Source organism: Vipera ursinii (genome assembly GCF_947247035.1).
Source record: "Vipera ursinii genome assembly, chromosome: 2".
Lineage (NCBI taxonomy): Eukaryota > Metazoa > Chordata > Lepidosauria > Squamata > Viperidae > Vipera > Vipera ursinii.
This window is the reverse complement of record NC_139513.1, coordinates 168,478,059-168,496,221: the sequence shown is the minus strand read 5'-3', so window position 1 is coordinate 168,496,221 and position 18,163 is coordinate 168,478,059. Positions and strand designations below refer to the sequence as shown.

Here is an 18,163-nt window from a genome sequence, read left to right as displayed (position 1 = left end):
CAACCAAAACCACCACTTGTCTCTTGTTTTTCTGCCCATCAAAATAATTGCTGAAGCCATGAAGAATAAGAATGCTTGTGCTGTTTTTCTTTCTTCTAGTTCATTGATAACTTTATTTCATAAACCAGGGCTTTTCAACCAGTGGTACGGGTACCACCTGTGGTACATTGGCACCTAGCAGGTGGTATGCAACCATCCTAGAAAAATGGTAGCGGGGGAGGGGAATGAGCTGAACCGGTGGCAACACCGCACAAGCCTGAGCAAGAGATGGCTCAAACTGCAATGCTGTCGGGGCTCAGCGGAAGCGCCAGGATCAGCACCAGGCTCCAGCTGGAGCTCGGCGCTAATCCCGGTGCTTCTGCTGAGCCCAGAAGAAGCGCTGATCAGCTGGAATGTTGCAGCATCTCCAGGGTCTTGTGATTTACATTCAGATGCTTGGCAACTGATTCATATTTATGATGGTCAGTGTCCCAGGGTCATGTGAAATGACCAAAACCTGCTGCAACCACCCAGCAGATGGGGGGGGGATAAAAACCAAACACCCCCACCCTAGCCCTGCTGCCAATGCTCAACAGAAATGCTCACAACAATGAAAACCTCGGACAGGAGGAAGAGCGCCGCCGGGCAGGCAGGCAGGCAGGCAGGTGTCTTGCTCGGCTGTGGCTTGGGGGGCACTTTTTTCAGTGCCATTGTAACTTCAAACAGTCACTAAGTGAACTGTTGTAAGTCAAGGACTACCTGTACTTCATCACTTTTTTCCTTTTTTTTTTTGGTCATCAAGTTTTTGACACCTTGCTAGGCGACTGGTGGTACTCGGATGTTGCCATATCCTTAAAGTGGTACAATGGGTGAAAAAGTTGAAAAGCCCTGTCATAAACTATAGAAATTCTGTCAAAGCCAGTATTATCCACTATTGCCAAAAGTGGGTGCCTCAGACATTGACTATCTATCTCTTTGAGAGCCCTAGTGGCACAGTGGTTAGAGTGCCCTAGTACAGGCTAACTCTGCCCACATCCAGGAGTTCAATCCTGACGGGACTCAAAATGAACTCATATTGGGGGCAATATGTTGACTCTGTAAACTGCCCAGAGAGTGCTGCAAAGCACTATGGAGGTGATATATAAGTCTAAGTGCTATTATTATTTATGGACATAACTAAAATGTTTTAAGCTTATTTAAGTCCTTATCTAAGTCCTCATTTAACAACCCCTTCTTCAGTGATTATTTGAAGTTACAACCGTGCTGATCGGGAAGACTTACAACCAGTCCTCACAGCTGCAACCATCACAGTCAGAAGATCACGGCTCTAGTGCTTGCAACTGGTTCACAACTGCAACAGTTGCAGCATCCCAGCAGTCACGTGATTGCCATTTGTGACCTTCTCTGCCAGCTTTCCGCAAGCAAAGTCAGTGGGGAAGATGGCAACAGGTCACAAACAGCAAATGACGTAATGTCACGCCTAATAACCACATGGAATTCATTTGACGATGGCCACTGAAATTGCCACAATTACTGTTGAATTTTGGCGTGATCCACACGACGCTATGCTTTACAACCACATTGCTTGGTGACAGAGTTATCAATTTTGAGTTCTTAACTGAGGATTACCTGTATTCCAAATAAATGAGATGAGATGTTGGGTCTGCTTGAAATTAAGCCCGCATGAGTCCAGTCCAGTTGCTCAGAAACAAGCCTAGGTTTTGCTCGGTAGGACTAACTGCTAGATGCACGGATGTAAAATTGCACCTACTGTGAGAATCTAATTTTAGGCAGATAGGATGCCATTGCCACTAAAGTGGGCGAGAGACAAAAATCCCTCCAGGGCCTAAATTTGGAAGGACCCTCATGGAATCCAACTTACATGTACCTTTTTCTTTACAGGGTACATTCTGCCAAAAAGGGAAAAAAAGGAAATATTCTGGAACATGGCATTAAAAGTTGATTGCGATTGGTGCTGACAAACTAACGCTTGTGATGTCACAAACACACCTCCCCCACAACTTCTGTTGTTGTTGTTGTTGTTGTTTTTAATGAGGAAAAGCAAGATAGCATAAATGAATAAGTATTCAGGTGGTGCTTTGGAGGGAGAAATTCTCAAAATATCACTTGAAAAGGCGGCGGGGGTGGGGGGGAATGGTGGTGGTGGTGGGGTTAGGACAGGTAACACTGCCAGCTAATTTAGAGTCCTACTTCACAAGACTCCAAAATCTCAAAACTCAAGGTCATGCAAGGATAAAGAAATGACCCTGACTCATTTCTAGCTTCATGCTTAGGAGAAAGATCAAGAGTAGAGAAAGATGATTACCGGGGCAACACTCCTTCAGGATGCAGGATTTCATTTCCCTTTCACGTGTATCACTCGGACACATCCCTGCACGGTAGCCATAACACACCCGACTGCGTCTCTGGACACCTTCAGTGCAGGAGACAGAGCACGCGCTCCACGCGCTCCATTCATTCCACCTAGCTTCGCTATAGGAAAAGAAGAACAAAGATAGATGTCATGACTGACTTGGATCAGGGTTTCCCTGTGACGTAAAAATCCAACCATGAAGGATCCCCTTAGATCAGATCAAGGGTCCATCTAGCCCAGCATCCTGTTTCCTAACAGCAAAGGAAATACTTAAGGGACTTCAGTAGTGGGATCCAAATACAAGCCAAGAAGAACTGTGTTTAGATTAGAGGAAAGGGCCATTTCCCCCCAGCATTTTGATCCCATAGTGCAGGGGTGTCAAACTCAATTTCATTGAGGGCCGCATCAGCATTGCGGTTGCCCTCAGGGGCCCGGGTGGGCGTGGCCAGAGTGGGCGTGGCCTACTGGGTGGGCGTGGCTAGAGTGCGTATGGCCTACTGGGTGGGCGTGGCCAGCTCTACATCGTTGGCATCAAGGGTGCCTATGGGGGCCTGGGCAGGAGTGGGACAGATCTGAGGGTCTCTGGCAGAAGGAGGGTCTCTGGGCCAGGGCCAAGGCAGTGGGGGCCGTTCCCTCACTGTTTCCAGGATGGCTTCGCGGGCCGTGTGAAACCACTTGGCGGGCCGGATCCGGCCCCCAGGCCTTGTGTTTGACATGTCTGCCATAGTGGCTGCCATCCAGATGTCTCCAAGGAGTGCAAGATATCAGCAAGCTTCTACTTAGGGTAGACTTAACCATTATTAATCTGTCAAAAAGCTGTCCAAATTTTTGATCATCGTGACATGCTCTGTTAGCATATTCCTCAGTTTAACTAGGAATTGTATCTAAGTGTATGCTTATATCTCTGTTCTATAATTCCACAAAGAACATGGGAGGTCGGGGAGGTGGATGAGTGGGGGGAGGAGGAGGAAGTGATTGCCCAGAGTGTTAATTCAATGGAAAGGAACAACATTTGGTTAAATCTGCTGTCATATTTCTTTAGAAGGGATAATCTGAAATTAAAATAGAATGTTTTGTTTCCCAGGTATTTCTCTATATTTAGATGTAGAGAAAGCAATGCATTGGTCAATGTATTAACCAGATCCAGTGCTAGATAAAGCAACAGGCAGGGAGAATTTTTTTTAAAAAAAGTCTGGAAGTTATAAGTACAAAAATATATTAAATAAAAATATATTGAAATGTAGGAAACTGCTTTATGCAGCCTGGTTTTACAGATACTTGTGGCTCGTAATGGCTTCAGTATATCATTGTTTAAAAACCCTGGCTTAGCATGATTCATGGACACAGATCAAAGATTAAATTAACCATTTTAATTAATTTTAATAACTGATTTTAATTTGGGTTTTGACTCTAACTGCATCAATATTCTTGTTATGGTTTATACTCCACATTTTTATTGAAATAATAGCAATAGCACTTAGACTTGTAGACCAGCCCACAGTGCTATGCAGCACTCTCTGGGTTGTTTTACACTGTCAGCATATTGTCCCCAACAATCTGGATGCTCATTTCACCAATCTTGGAAAGTTGGAAAGCTGAGTCAACCTTGAGCTCCGTCAAGATCGAACTCTAGACTGTAGATAGAGTTAGCCTGCAAGACTGCATTCTAATCACTTTGCCACCAGGGCTCTTAAATAAGTTGCCCTTAATGGTGGTTCAAGTATAAACAGGAATCCTGGGTATAAATTAAACGCTTCTGTCAATGGGGCACATGATGGAATGTTGCTGTCAGTGACCAATAGGAGCTTTTGAATCTTTGGGCAGAAACCTATTTAGCCCTGCTTGGAGACAGCAGGGTTGCAGATGAGAACTGCATGCTCAGTGGCGTAGCGTGGGTTGTCAGCACCCGGGGCAAGGCAACCGGAAGCGGAAATAGAGGGGCGGGCGGGCGGTGACGTCACGGCACTGCTGAAAAGACGCGCCCCGCAGCGGCGTAGACTTTCCAAGAAGAGTCGCGCGCATGCGGGATGCTTCCGGGTCCCTCTCGAGGGCGGCTGGGCGGGGCTCCGACCTGCAAGAGCCGCTGCATTCAAGCTCGCACGTGAGCCCCGCTAAATAAAGCCATGCATGCGCACGAAGCTAGGCCGGCCAGCCAGCGGGTCCGTCTTCGCTCGGCCAAACCTGCCGGGGCGCCTGCAGGGCGCTTGCGGTTGGCCTGAGCCTGGGCGAAGAGTTGGCCGCTTCTATTTATTTTATTCAGTTTATGTGGCCGCCCATCTCACCTGCCGGACTCGTTTCGCTTTGCAAGAAAGAGCAGCTCAAGAGCGGAGCCAAGCCAACTCTGTGCAGCCCTTGGGGCTCCCTGAGCAGCTCAGTGCGAGCGCGCCCCCCCTAGATGTTGCGCCTGGTGTGGCCGGCCCCCCCTGCACCCCCCACGCTACGCCACTGTGCATGCTGCCATATGCACACTACATGCGGCTACTCTATAGACACTCTTCCTATACAGGAGATGGGATAAGCAATCCTAAGGGAAGATGCCCAGCACTCAACCAATAGGCAATATCTGGAGGTTTCAAAGACAGGAGGCTTAGGACCATTTGTGCAGCACAGGCCAAAAATGTAGCTAATTAGAACTGTTGGTGTTTTACTTACCGGCAGGACTGGCAGGGCCCCTGTTGAGTCACCTGGAAACCATATTGATGGTTTAGGCAGCAGTCTTCCTGGGAAATTTCACTTCCCAATAGGTTCCTGCAGGCCCCTGAGATTTCATCAAAGGTTTTGTAGCACAGAATATTCTGAGCCTCTGAAAAAGGGAGCCCAGTTTAGTTTAGCTGAGATCAAACAGAGTGCCACTTCCCAGAGATACACATTTTTAACCACTTAAGAACAGTCCAGAGGAAGTTGCAAGAGACAGGAGGGGAGCAGCAAAATAAAAATCAGAAAGCTGAGAGGATGCTTGTTTCTTAAAGTGATTGTTTCTTTTCCCTTCTTCTGCCTTTCATAACTATACTCAATATGAGCATTTATTTGCCCACGACAGCAATTAGTCCCTTAGCCAGTTAGGTATTAAAAATCAATAATATCAGTTTTGCTCAAATACCTGCATTTTTAAAAAGACATTTACCCTAGGACACCAATAAAATAGACATATAAAAAATACAAGGGAACAAGTCCCATTTGAATGTTCTCCATGGGCGAAGGAAGGCAAATATACGTGTCCCACAATAATATTGCAGGATCCAATCTGGGCCAGTCACTGGAACCAGAGGTTTTTGTCTTCCAAGCTTTCAGATTTGTGCTGGAGCCCATCCCTCAGGGAACCTCTCTCTCGGGGCTCCAGCACGTGTCCGAAAGCTCGGAAGGCAAAACCTCTCAGGTCCCGGTGTGTGAGCCAGATTGGAACTTGCTCTCCATAGACACCCAGATTATCAGTGTGGAGAATAACCCAAGGCCTTGCATTTTGCTTCACCAAACCGAGAGGCCAGATTTCTTATGAATGAAGGAGTAGACTCAAGGGGTATAGTTGCAGAAGACGATATAAAAACCTACTCATTTGGGAGCCAGCTTGACTGCTGTTGAATTTTCTGCCTATTCTGGTGATGGGATGGTGTCCTACAAGCTGATCTAAGGGCTGAAAAACTGCCATGCGAGCCACTGGAAGGCCAAAGGGCAGAACCCATTCTGTTCTCCAAGCAAAAGAGGGTTCTAGGACAGTGGTGGCGAACCTTTTAGAGACCGAGTGCCCAAACTGCAACCCAAAACCCACTTATGTATCATCAGGTGCCGGGTGGGCGTGGCCCATTGGGTGGCCGTGGCCCATTGGGTGGGCATGGCTGCGGTGGTAACAGCAGACTGGGTGGAACTAAAAAGTTCAATCAATCAATTCCAACTTTGCAAGATCTTTTTTTTTCCCCGCGAGAAGTTGAAATTGATTGATTGAACCTTTTTTTTTTGCACGCGGCGGGGGAGGCCTAAAGTGAAAAGGTTTTATAAAACCCAGCTGAAGGCCTAGGACTGGGCCGATGGCGTGCGTGCCCACAGAGAGGGCTCTGCATGCCACCTGTGCACCCGTGCCATAGGTTCACCACCACGCGTCTAAGGAGAACTTCTGAAGGGAAAGTCTACATTACTGCTCCCTATCCTCCAGTTATCACCATCGTCTCGAACTGCTGAACTTTTTTAATTTCCCAGAAGATATTAAGATAGCAACAGCTCTGAGTACTTTGGGGGATTTAAATGATGGCTTGTCTCAACTGGTCCAAACTACTCCATGGACCAGAAGAGCTGTGCTCCTTGTCCTCTATCTTTCCTTCTCCACCTGCCTGAGGCAGATTAGAGTCTTCTTAGCAGAAGCATAGTTGCCCTCATTCCTTCAGTGATTAGGCATTTGATAGCTATAAAGTTTCAGTTTTAATGAATGCTCACCAACTGCGCTTTTTACATATGTCTCTGCAATGCTGCAATGTTGTTCCCCTTCCCCTTGTCAGCTGAGCAAGGGTAACATTTCATGTGCCTAAGGAAGTGGACATTGATCTATGAAACCTTCTGCTGTAGTAAACATAAAAAAATGTCATCATGCTTTATTTTATTTCTGATGGTAAAGATCTCAAGGTGGGATTTATGGAAGGCAGCTCCAGAGTACAATTTATAAATCCTAATTCTACGTTGTCCACAGTTGCCTGATAAGACAGACAATAAAGTGGAGAGCTTGCATTCAATAAAAAAAGCAACATGGGAAATATATATTTCTGAATCAAAAGCAGGAAGTTTACACTTTTACACCAGGTTTTTATATTCTCAGAAGTTTGTAATTCCTTATCAACACAACACACTCACTTATCTCTTTTTATTTTCTGTTAATTGGACTTTCTTCTACAAATAATGTTCAAAAAACAGATAATGTTCAAATAATGGGCTTGGATTGTAATTTTTATCATTATGATATCCTTACTTTAACTACTTACGATTTGTTTGCTGGAAAGCTATATGCTAATGCTGCAATCAAAAAATAAATATTCCTAAGAACTTCACAGCGTATTGTACTATTTATTGCCAAGAGTAATTTCTGTTGGCTCCAGTGGTATATACTGTAAGGAAAGGAAAAGAAAGGAGTACCTGTGGATTTTACTCTACTAATTGTTGCCAACTATAGGGTGCAGCGCTCATCTCGATTTCAAGGCTGTGAGCCAGCGCTCTCCGAAGAGCCTTCTGCGGTCATTCTCCCCACTGAAGTGGTACCTATTTATCTACTCACATTTGCTTGCTTTCAAACTGCTAGGTGAGCAGGAGCTGGGGCAAGTAATGGAATTCAGCCCATCCATGTGGTGCTCAGTCCCAAACCCGGGCTATTGGCTTTTTAGCTGACAAGCCCAGCATCTTAACCGCTGAGCCATTGTGCTGCTCCTCATAAACTGTAAACCCGATAAATAATAAAATTACCCAATATAGAATTAGATTAAATAACCTTTAACTAACCTTTAAAATAGATAAATGTTGAGAGCACAGCAGAGTGAGTTGCCAGACTTCTACCAATTGTATTAGTTGAACTGACTGGAGAGCCTTTCCAATTAACATGAAATCCTACAGTTCTATCTAACATTATACAAATGTTGGATAGGGAATTGGGGTGTAGCAATTTCCCACAACTGGACAGAAATTCTGAGGAAAATATTAAGGTTACTCTAGGCAAATTATCAAAAGATGATGATGATGATGATGATGATGATGATGATGATGATGATGATTATTATTATTATTATTATTATTATTATCTTTGTTATTGTCATTATTATTATTGTTGTTGTTGTTGTTGTTGTTGTTGTTGTTGTTGTTGTTGTTATTATTATTATTATTATTATTATTATTATTATTATTATTATTATTTTTGATGGACAACATAGAGCTGGTTGATATATGGAGACAGAAAAATGGCAGTTTAAGAGAAAATACCTATTTTCCTGAAAGACATAAATCCTTTTCAATAAAAGACATAATTTGAACTTCAAAGAATTTGGCTACTAAGGTTTCTAAAATTGAGATATTACCAAAGAGTTTTTCAGATCATAATCCCATGAGTTTGGTTTAGATAAGAAAATCTAATTCTTTTAGTTGGAGACTAAATAAAATGTTGGCATAGAATAGAAGCAATGGTGGAGGATTGTAAAAAGAAATTAAAAGTCAAAAAAAAGTTTATGTAAATGTATTAATTTAAGAATGGTTTGGGATGCAAGTAATGAGAGGTTAGTTTGTATAACATGATAGCAAAATTAGAAAAATCAAGAAAAATGCAGGCTATTTTGAATGAAATAAACAGGATTCAGGCCAGGGTATGGATTGAGACAGCACTCATGACATTCTTGGATGACATTCTTGGAGAGCAGGTTAGGGGTACTGCATCCATCCTTGTTCTTCTTGACCTCTCAATGGCCTTCAGTACCATTGATCATGGTATCCTTCTGAAGCAGTTTTGGAAGTTGGGGGTGGGTGACACCCAGTGGTGGGATTCAAATATGTGAACAACCAGTTGCCTGTGTGGCTGCCACTTCCGGAAGTCCATTCTGGGCCTGGGCAACAAAAAATTAGCTACTGGTTCTGCCGAACTGGTGCGAACCAGCCGAATCCCACCACTGGTGACACTGTGTTGTGCTGGTTCTCTTCCTTTCTCTTAAGTCAATTCCAGCTGCTGTTGGTGTAGGAGGATGTCCAGACCACAGCTCCTTCTTTGTGGGGTGCTGCAGGGTTCGGTCCTCTTTCTTATTTAAAACCTACATGAGGTTGCTGGGTGAGGTGTTTCGACGGTTTAGAGCAGGGGAGGCAACCTTGGCTCTTTTATGACTCGTGGACTTCAACTCCCAGAATTCCTGAGCCAGCCATATCTGAGGGGAAAGGGAGAGTTTCCAAGCTGAGCCATGCTGGCTCAGGAATTCTGGGAGTTGAAGTCCACAAGTCATAAAAGAGCCAAGGTTGCCTACCCCTGGTTTAGAGAGATCAGTATGCTAATTGTATCCAACTTTCTATTGCCACCCCAGCTGCCTGAGCGATGCTGTGGATGTCCTGTCCCAGTACCTGGAGGCTGCATGGGGCCTGGATGGGGCACAATGGGCTTTGGATCAACCCAAGTAAGACTGTGGAGGTCTGGGTATTTAAACCTTCCAGTGTCAAGGTTTTTCCACCTTTGCTCCTCAATGGCGTGGCACTGGTGCACAGTCTGGGGTTTCTCTTGGACTTACAGCTTCTACTGGAAGAGCAAGTAGTAGCCACGGCTAAGAGGGATTTTGCACACCTTTTGTTTGCGTGTCAGTTGTGGCCATTCCTGGTTTTGCTGTCACTCATGCCCTCGTGACTTGCCATCTAGATAATAGCAACCTGCTCTACATGGGGCTGCCCCTGAAGAGCATTTGGAAACTCCAATTGATGCAAAATTGATGGATAGTAAATGGTGTCAGATACTTGGCACATGGCACACCATTTTGTTTTAGTTGAATTGGTTGCCAATGTGCTTCTGGGTGCCGGTTGTCTTCTTTAAAGCCCTTCATGGCTTGGGACTGGGTTACCTCAGGGACCAACTTCTCCTAGTTGTTTCTCCCCATCCAATTTGGTCAGTCGGCTAGGCATGCTCTGGATCCCATCTGTTATGTATTGAGCTTTTGGGAAGACCTTATCACGTGTACGCTGGAAAGCTAACGGTTCTCCAGCAACACAGATGGGACTTTCCAGTCCAGGCTGCAGTCAACTTGGCGGGAATGATGGGCTCAATCTGATTGGTTGTTCAGACTATGGGAGACTATATAAAGACTGCATGGATACCCCTAACCCTTAGTACAGTTAAAGTTATGAATAAAGCAACTATTCTTCTGTACTCATCTGCCTGGCGTCTTTCCTGCTCGTCCGAACCCGAAATATAACACCATCAGCCAAGGAATATTGACTGGCAGGAATTACGAAGCATACCTAATCCCAGGAAAAATGACCTTATGGTTTACGGTTTGATGATTAGACAGGATAGAAAGAAGTAATTTGTAACCCCAGAGTAAGAGATAAAATTTACAATTAAGATAAGATTTATTGTCATTGACCAGTAAACACAACAGCACAAATTAAAATGAAATTCCAATGCTCCGCTCTTGAAAGAAGGAATGCCACCCACCAAACAATGTCATCACCCCAAGATAACAATAATAATATAATAGCAGCAGCAGCACCAAAAATGCCAAGTTATACAGAAATGACACCCAAGCTTATATTAATCACAGTCCATTTTGAATACATAGTGGAAAAAAGAGTCTTGAAAGTTAACAAGGTTAATACTATATGGAACAAAGCTGTTGTGGAATCTATAACAGCCTCCTCCCAGAAGGCAACCATGAAAACTGATCACAGAGAGTCCCTGACAATACTACAGACCTGGTCAAGCAGCGTTTATATGCCATGTCCTGATAGAAGAAATTGAACTTCCAATAATCCTTTCTAACCCCCTCCTCACTCTTTGCACAGCCTTCCTGTCAGAAGCAATAATGCTTCCAAACCAACCAGAAAGGCAATACGATAGGTTAGGATGCTTTCAATCGTCTCTCTATAGCAGGGGTCTCCAACCTTGATAATGTTAGCACTTCTGGACTTCAACTCCCAGAATTCCTCAGCCAGCATGGCTGCTGAGGAATTCTGGGAGTTGAAGTCCACAAATCATAAAGTTGCCAAGGCTGGAGACCATTACTCTATAGAAAGTGGTAAGGATTGTACTTATAACTGCTATAAAATCAGAAACTACTTCTTTGTACCGTTTCCTATTTTATTTTACTTTTTTTCTCCCTTTCTTATACTTTTTTAGCTTTCTCGTTTATTTCTTTTTCTTTTCTTGTTCTTACTTTATATTGGTTTCTATTAGTTTTTATCTTCCTTTTCCAAAAACTTTCAATAAATATCACATTAAAAAATGACATTATATAAGGAGGTTTCCATTCACAGACAAAAGCCTTTCTTAATATTGTCTAAACTCTTCCACAGCTGTTACTTTTAGCCTATTAAAATATAGATCACAATGATCACAGACCACACAAAAAAAATTAAAAAGCAAAAAAAGTGTGTAACATGTGTGTTTGTTAAAAAAAAAATATTTATGCCTCAGCTAAGCATCCCTAGGCAAGTAGCCAAGTTCAGAAAGTCTAATTGCCACTGCTAATAGTATAAAGTTTGGCTACAATTCTAGATGTTTCAGATAATAATAATTTGTCTTATTTTTCAGTTTCAGCTCCTGTGCAGATACAGCACTCTAAAACAACTGATACGATTGTCTTACAGATTTTTTTACACTAAACATAAAAAGTAAAAAGGTAAAAGTTCCCCCGCACATGCGTGCTATTCGTTTCCGACTCTAGGGGCCAGTGCTCATCTCCGTTTCAAAGCCGAAGAGCCAGCGCTTGTCCGAGGACGTCTCCGTGGTCAGGTGGCCGGCATGACTAGACGCCAAAGGCGCACGGAACGCTGTTACCTTCCCACCGTAGTGGTCCCTATTTTTCTACTTGCATTTTTACGTGCTTTCGAACTGCTAGGTTGGCAGAAGCTGGGACGAGTAACAGGCGCTCACTCTGCTACGCGGCACTCGGGATTCAACCTGCCAAACTGCCGACCTTCTGATCGACAAGCTCAGCGTCCTAACCCACTGAGCCACCACATCCCACACTAAACATAGATATTTAAATAACTATCAGTACTTCTAAAGAGGTTTTGCATCGATTCTGCCTGGGCAGCAATCATTCTCACCTAAAACCAGGTATTAATCCAATTTCTTAAGAGATTTAAAAAGAGTCAATATATCCGTGGGAAGAAATCGGAGGTGACATCTCAAGTTCCACAAAAATATTTTCCACTGTGGTTTTTAGCCAAAGCTTCATTCCTGCAGGCTTAAGTTATCCTCCGAAAAGCATTCTACTTCAAGCAGAGAGCCAGTTTGGTTTAGGGGTTAAGGCATCAGGCTAGAAACCAGGAGGCCCTGAGTTCTAATCCTGCTTTTAGGCACGAAAGCGAGCTGGGTGACTTTGGGCCAGTCCCTCTCCACCCAGTCTACCTGGTTGTTGTCATGGAGAAAATAACATAGCTTCATTATTTATAAACATAATAAAGGTGGGCTATAGATAAATCTTTAAAGGAGCATATATATTTTTTTTAGATCAGGGTTGAAAGGAGCAGTGGCGTAGCGTGGGTTGTCAGCACCCGGGGCAAGCACCCGGCCGCTGCACTGTCCCTCCCCCAGATAGTCCCTCGCTCTCTCTCCGCACCGCACCGCACGCCTGGCACACACCCCTCCACAGTGGGCGGCGACCCGGCGGCTCGGATCGGATTCGCACAGCCAGCACTGCAGTGAGAGAGAGTGAGTGAGCCAGGCAGGGGCAGAGAGCTGTGAGTGCGAGCGCCCCCCCCAGATGTTGTGCCCGGTGCGGTGGCCCCCCCTGCACCCCCCACGCTACACCACTGGAAAGGAGGGGTCCTTGGTGCTCTCTGAGCTTGCTTGTTTCCTTGCAAGCATTTAATCACCCAAACTAGGTAACAGCAGCACCTCTCTAGCATTGATGATGTTACCTAGCTTGGTAATGAAACACCTGCAAGAAAACAACCAAGCTCAGAGAGCACCAAGCACTCACCCCACATAAACCTTTCCTTTCCTTTCCTTTCTCCCTCTACTTAACAGGTGCATATCAGGCAGGAGCTGTACAGGAAGAAAGCCTAGCTGAAGCCCTCCCTTCCGTGGAACTAATCCAAAGTACACCAGTTCTGCTGTGGCAACTGAAAACTAAGTAACCAGTGCAAAGTGTCCTTGGGGCTGCCGCTTTTTAAAACTTGGATTTGTTTACTGGTCGATGACAATAAATTTGTGTGTCTGTTAGTTGGTGGTACATAGATATAAAGTTTTTCCCCCAAGGATGGAAAAGAATAGGGCAAGGGGCTTAATTTCTGACTGTGTTGTTAAAGATACAGGTCACAGGTGCACGGGTGGGAAAAATGAAAACCCTTCCCCTGACCTCAATTCCCTCTCCCCTTTTACCTGTAGGAACTTCCAGGCTCACGAGAAACCAGCATACTATCAGGAGGAACTGCAGCCTCTTCCACCCCAGAGTCCCCATCATGAGCTCAAGGGAAGCATGAGAACAGTGGAAAGGCTTTTAAATGAGCAGCAAGGGTGTGACTCCACCCTGGTAGGTGGGAACATCCTGAGGTTTTAAGATCTCTCTTTTGGGAAGCCTCTATAGCAAGGGGCAGGGCCAGTCCTGGCCAGGGACAGTGGACAGTTTGCAGGGATATTGCAAGGGAGTTCTGGTGTGTGTCCACAGAGGGAAACAGTGCCTGCACAGTATATAAGATCATCAATGTTCTAGAATGCAGTAACAGGAAATAGCCTCTCTGCCCCCCCCCATGAAACTTCTACTCTGATCAACCCCAAACTGCTGTAATTAGTCTGGCTGATCTTTAAATGCCCCACAAATCAGGGCTTCCACAGGAGACCTCAATTATACCATCGTACTGCCTCTTTCACAACATTTTACAGAGCGTCAAAATGTCATTGTCCTCCATGTGAGACCCTTCTTACTTTCCCATTGCTTCTTCCATCTATTTTTCCCCCAAAAAAGAAGAATCCGTTAATGATGGAAAGATGAAGTCACTGTCCCATTTTACGCGGTATTTTTTAAACTTTCCATCTGGAAGGTTCCTCTCTGCCATTAACAGAAATCCGCCAGTCCTTAGATATGGACAGGAAGGGTTTTACATCCCTGACTTGCTTAGAATTTGTCAACTAACAGAAATTTAGCTTCCTGATGAAGTATCTGACGCTGACATACGAAGGGAAATAAAGTTACCTCAGCATTTTTACTATTGTCCCTGTTTTATATTTTGGCAAAAGAAAATATTGTGTTTTTTGCCCAAAAGATTATTTCTTATGAAAAAGAAAATGTACAATGCATATATGAGTGGGAGGGGAAAAGACATGCAGCCCGTATTAATAATTTTACTAAGTGTAAGAATTCTTGGTAACATTAAGAGGAAGTTTCATGCTGACCTTATATCTTCATAATTGCAACACACTTGTTTTTCTCCCGTCACATTTGTGTTGGCTCCGTCTTTGAGTAGAAGCTCCTCCCAGGTGAAGTTTGGTCTCAGAGCCTGCAGACATCACCATCTTTGAATGCAGAAGGTAAATCAGCCACAGTGAATCTGGCAGCAGCTTATATGGCTTAAGAGTGGACTGCACAGATTAAGGGAACCATTATATGGCAGCAAATGGACAGTATTTTCTATGCCAAGTGACCCTGGTTGCTACCAACAGTTTTTCAGTTCTGAAGTAGTAGTTTACTTCTATTTTTTTTCCCCTACCCCAAGATAGGAGTGGGATAAATCCTCCCTCTCTTCCCTCCTTTCCTTGCCCCTTGAAGTACCTTTCTCTCTAAAGAGGCAGCAAAATAGCAAATAGAAGGGGAACTCATCAGATCTGCAGACAACACTCAACTGGCAGGAATAGCCAACACCACAGAAGACAGGCTGAAGATCATGATGGATCTCAACAGACGTGAACACTGGGCCCTATCCAACAAAATAAAATTCAGTGTAGGGAAAAGTAAGGTCTTACACTTAGGCAAGAAAAGCCAAATGTATCGGTGAAACCTTGCTCAATACCGGTAGTAGTAACTGTGAGAGGGATCTTTTCTGTCTTAGTGGACAATCACTTAAGTATGAGCCAGCAGTGTGCAGCAGCAGCCAAAAGAGCCAATTAATAGAGGGATGGAATCAATATCAAGTGTAGCATTATTATCACTTTGTAAAGCCTTAGTAAGACCACATTTACTAAGTGGAAGCGATGGAACAGTTTGCCTTCAGAAGTTGTATGTGCTCCATCACTGGAGGCTTTTAAGAAGAGACTGGACAGCCACTTGTCTGGAATGGTATAGGGTGTCCTGCTTGAGTATGGGGTTAGACTAGAAGACCTTCAAAGTCCCTTCCAACTCTGTCATTCTGTTATTCCTAGTCAATTCCTGAGTGGAGAGTTGGAAGTTATGATGGCGAGAACTGTTGTCTGATCCAAGTTGGGAAGCCCTGGTCTATACAGTTTGAAGATAATATATTTGGTAAGATCTGAAAAATAAGGCTGGGTTAAGGATACAACTACAGCAGCCTCGTGAAAGAGATCTGTTGTCTGCCATAGCAATTCTCTGGATTGCTTTTCCTACAAATCAGAGGTCTGACTACAATTTACAACCACAGTTGGGACTAAAATTTCCATTGCTAAGCATGGTGTTTTTTAAGTGAGATGTCCAATTTTACCACCTTTTTGCCATGGTTGTTAGGCAAATCACTCTAGTTAAGCAAATTGTGTTTGCTAAACAAATCCGGCTTTCCCCCATGCTTGTCAGAAGCCAACTGGGATGATCACAAATGGCACACAAAGCATCTTTCTGAAGAATTCCACTTAACATCCACCCGAAATATGTTTGAAATATTCCAGCCACGCACGTGCACTCTTGCCCACCAATCAAAATATTTTTTGGAAAAAAAATATCCAATTGTGTACATGCAGACTCGGTCATTATTTATTGTTTTAAACTTGGGCCCTCCCACATAACACCCTTGGGCGGCACACAATTTGCATACTGGGTTGCAATGTCCCTGGGTGGCTTTGATGTGGAAAAAGAGCATACAGAACTGGAACAGGGATTCCAGTCCTTAATATGGAAATATAATATATGGAAAAATCAAAATAATTAATAAGTGAATTTGCTAGGAGCAATAACATGCCCCCATTATTTTCCATTCGGGCAAAGAGCGGTTAAATCTGTCACCCTCTTAACTTTTTGAAAAAAGGCTTGGCTTCCCTCTTTTATTTCCTCATGTTGCATAATGAAGAGGCAAGTGGTAAAACCAGTGCCGCTCAGCTATTCCCAGAAACCACAATAGAAATTCAGCTTCTTTATCAGGAATGGGTATTCAAGATACAGAAAACTAAATAACAGAGGGTAAAAGAATCCTGGCTCGTAAATAAACTCATAGAGCTATGGTCACCTGGGAGAAAGAGTTGCTGCTCCAGAGGGAGACAAAAATGGGGAAGAAAAGGGGATCCTATGTTAAAATTAAAAGCATTTCCTCAGGACTGTAATGGAATAGCCAAGTGGATCGCACAGCAATGGCCTTCCAATATTTTGAGCCACAATAGCTACAATCTATGAATATTGCTGCGCTCACTGGTGTTGATGAGAGTTGATACAAGACATTTGGAGATATGGCCTAGAGAAGGCTGGCCTTAGTTGTTTCACCTGAAGTAGGCGTCTTTCATACCCTTTCGTGCATATTGCATTATACAAAGTGGCCTTCCTAAGCTTCCGGCATACAGGCTGCCTGGTGCAGAGTTTCAATCCCCCTGAATAATTCACTGCCCAAATGTTGGTGGGGTGATACCCATCACTGCCAGGGCCCAGTCAAGACAAAGAACTCTCAGTTCTTTTAAGAGGCTTTTCTTTGACAGCCCACAACTTGGTAATTCTTCCCCACCCACCCACCCCTTTTATTTAATTTGCTTTTCTGCTTTACAAGATTCTGGAAAAAATACATAAAGGAGTGGCTTCTAACCTTCATCACAAGAACTATAAACAAATGTAGTAACTCTTTGCCCCTATAAAGTTACAAACCGATATCTCTTGATCCCTTTCCCATCCCTTATCTATCAGCCAATCTATAAATCAACAACTTTTCAATTTCTGCTGTCAACAAAAGTCTATAAAGGGTGGCTACAACTTTGCAGGACAAAATTCTTATTTTAACCTTGATCAAATAAACCAACCTTATATTCCTTCCTTTAATTTCTAACAATCTTAATCTTTAATTCAATCAAATATTGTCATGTGATTTGATTTCTCTTCAATTCTTTTTTATCCCATCACCTGGGATTCTTCAAGGTTTTAACAAGGCTTTTGCAAATCCAGTAAGAAAGCATTTTTCAGATCATTCTATTGGTGTATCGTTTCTATTTCCCTTGTAATTTTTAAAACTTCAGTCAGTTTATTTTGCATATCTGGTAAAGAAACACTTATTCGAGTCTTTCTCTTGGCCAATCATTTGTAGTTCTAATTTCAGTACTTTATCTTTTCTTATTAAATAACATTTGTTCTACATCTGATATTCCTTCATTAATATCTTTTGGACATAGTTTATTCAGAGAATCAGATATTAATACTGACAGTGTTGATTTTGTAGTTACTAATTTCTGGCTCCATTCTTCAAAGATCTTCTTTAATGTTTCCTATATTATAACTTTTTGTATCATTTGGTAAGTTCCCTGTATTAACTGACATTAAAAACAGACTTTTTTTCCCCCTTCTGCTTAGAGTCTTTAGTGCCCTCTAGTGTTCAGTTTTTAAAATAATAAAATAACGTATCTTTTTCAATAGCTAAGAATAACATACTGTAAATCTGTTTCCAACAAGTAGCTATTTATTTTTAGAATTAATTCCAAAATCTTATAGTAAATAATATAGTCAATATTCCAAATTTATTGAGACTTTTGGTTCTTTATTTCAAATTATTTACATTTCTAAGCTGATAATGAATTTTTCTTTTCTTCAGAGTTGAAGATAAAACTGATCTAATGACTTGCTAAACTTGTTCTAAAGTTCTCTTATAGCTTTAAGATGGCTAGTCGGCAATTTGTAAAAGTGATTAGAAAATAAGATTTGTGAATTTAATGTCCTTAAAAAATGAATGAATTTTTAAATGCAGTTAAAAAAGGAGGTTTGCAAACTTACTGGCCTTTAAAAGATGCCAAGTGCAGTTGCA

At 43.0% G+C, this 18,163-nt stretch overlaps 1 protein-coding gene across 1 annotated transcript in view; it reads right to left on the bottom strand.

The window, feature by feature from the left end:
- CFP (complement factor properdin) overlaps positions 1 to 13,485 on the bottom strand; it is a 28,230-nt gene extending 14,745 nt beyond the window's left edge. Inside the window, exons 1-3 of the mRNA XM_083353133.1 lie at positions 13,392 to 13,485; positions 5,006 to 5,156; positions 2,306 to 2,472 (exon numbers count right to left, since the gene is read on the bottom strand). Coding sequence (XP_083209259.1) covers positions 2,306 to 2,472; positions 5,006 to 5,156; positions 13,392 to 13,473 — 400 coding nt within the window. The 5' untranslated portion in view covers positions 13,474 to 13,485. The remainder of the gene's footprint in view (positions 1 to 2,305; positions 2,473 to 5,005; positions 5,157 to 13,391) is intronic.
- Positions 13,486 to 18,163: the final 4,678 nt, after the last annotated feature.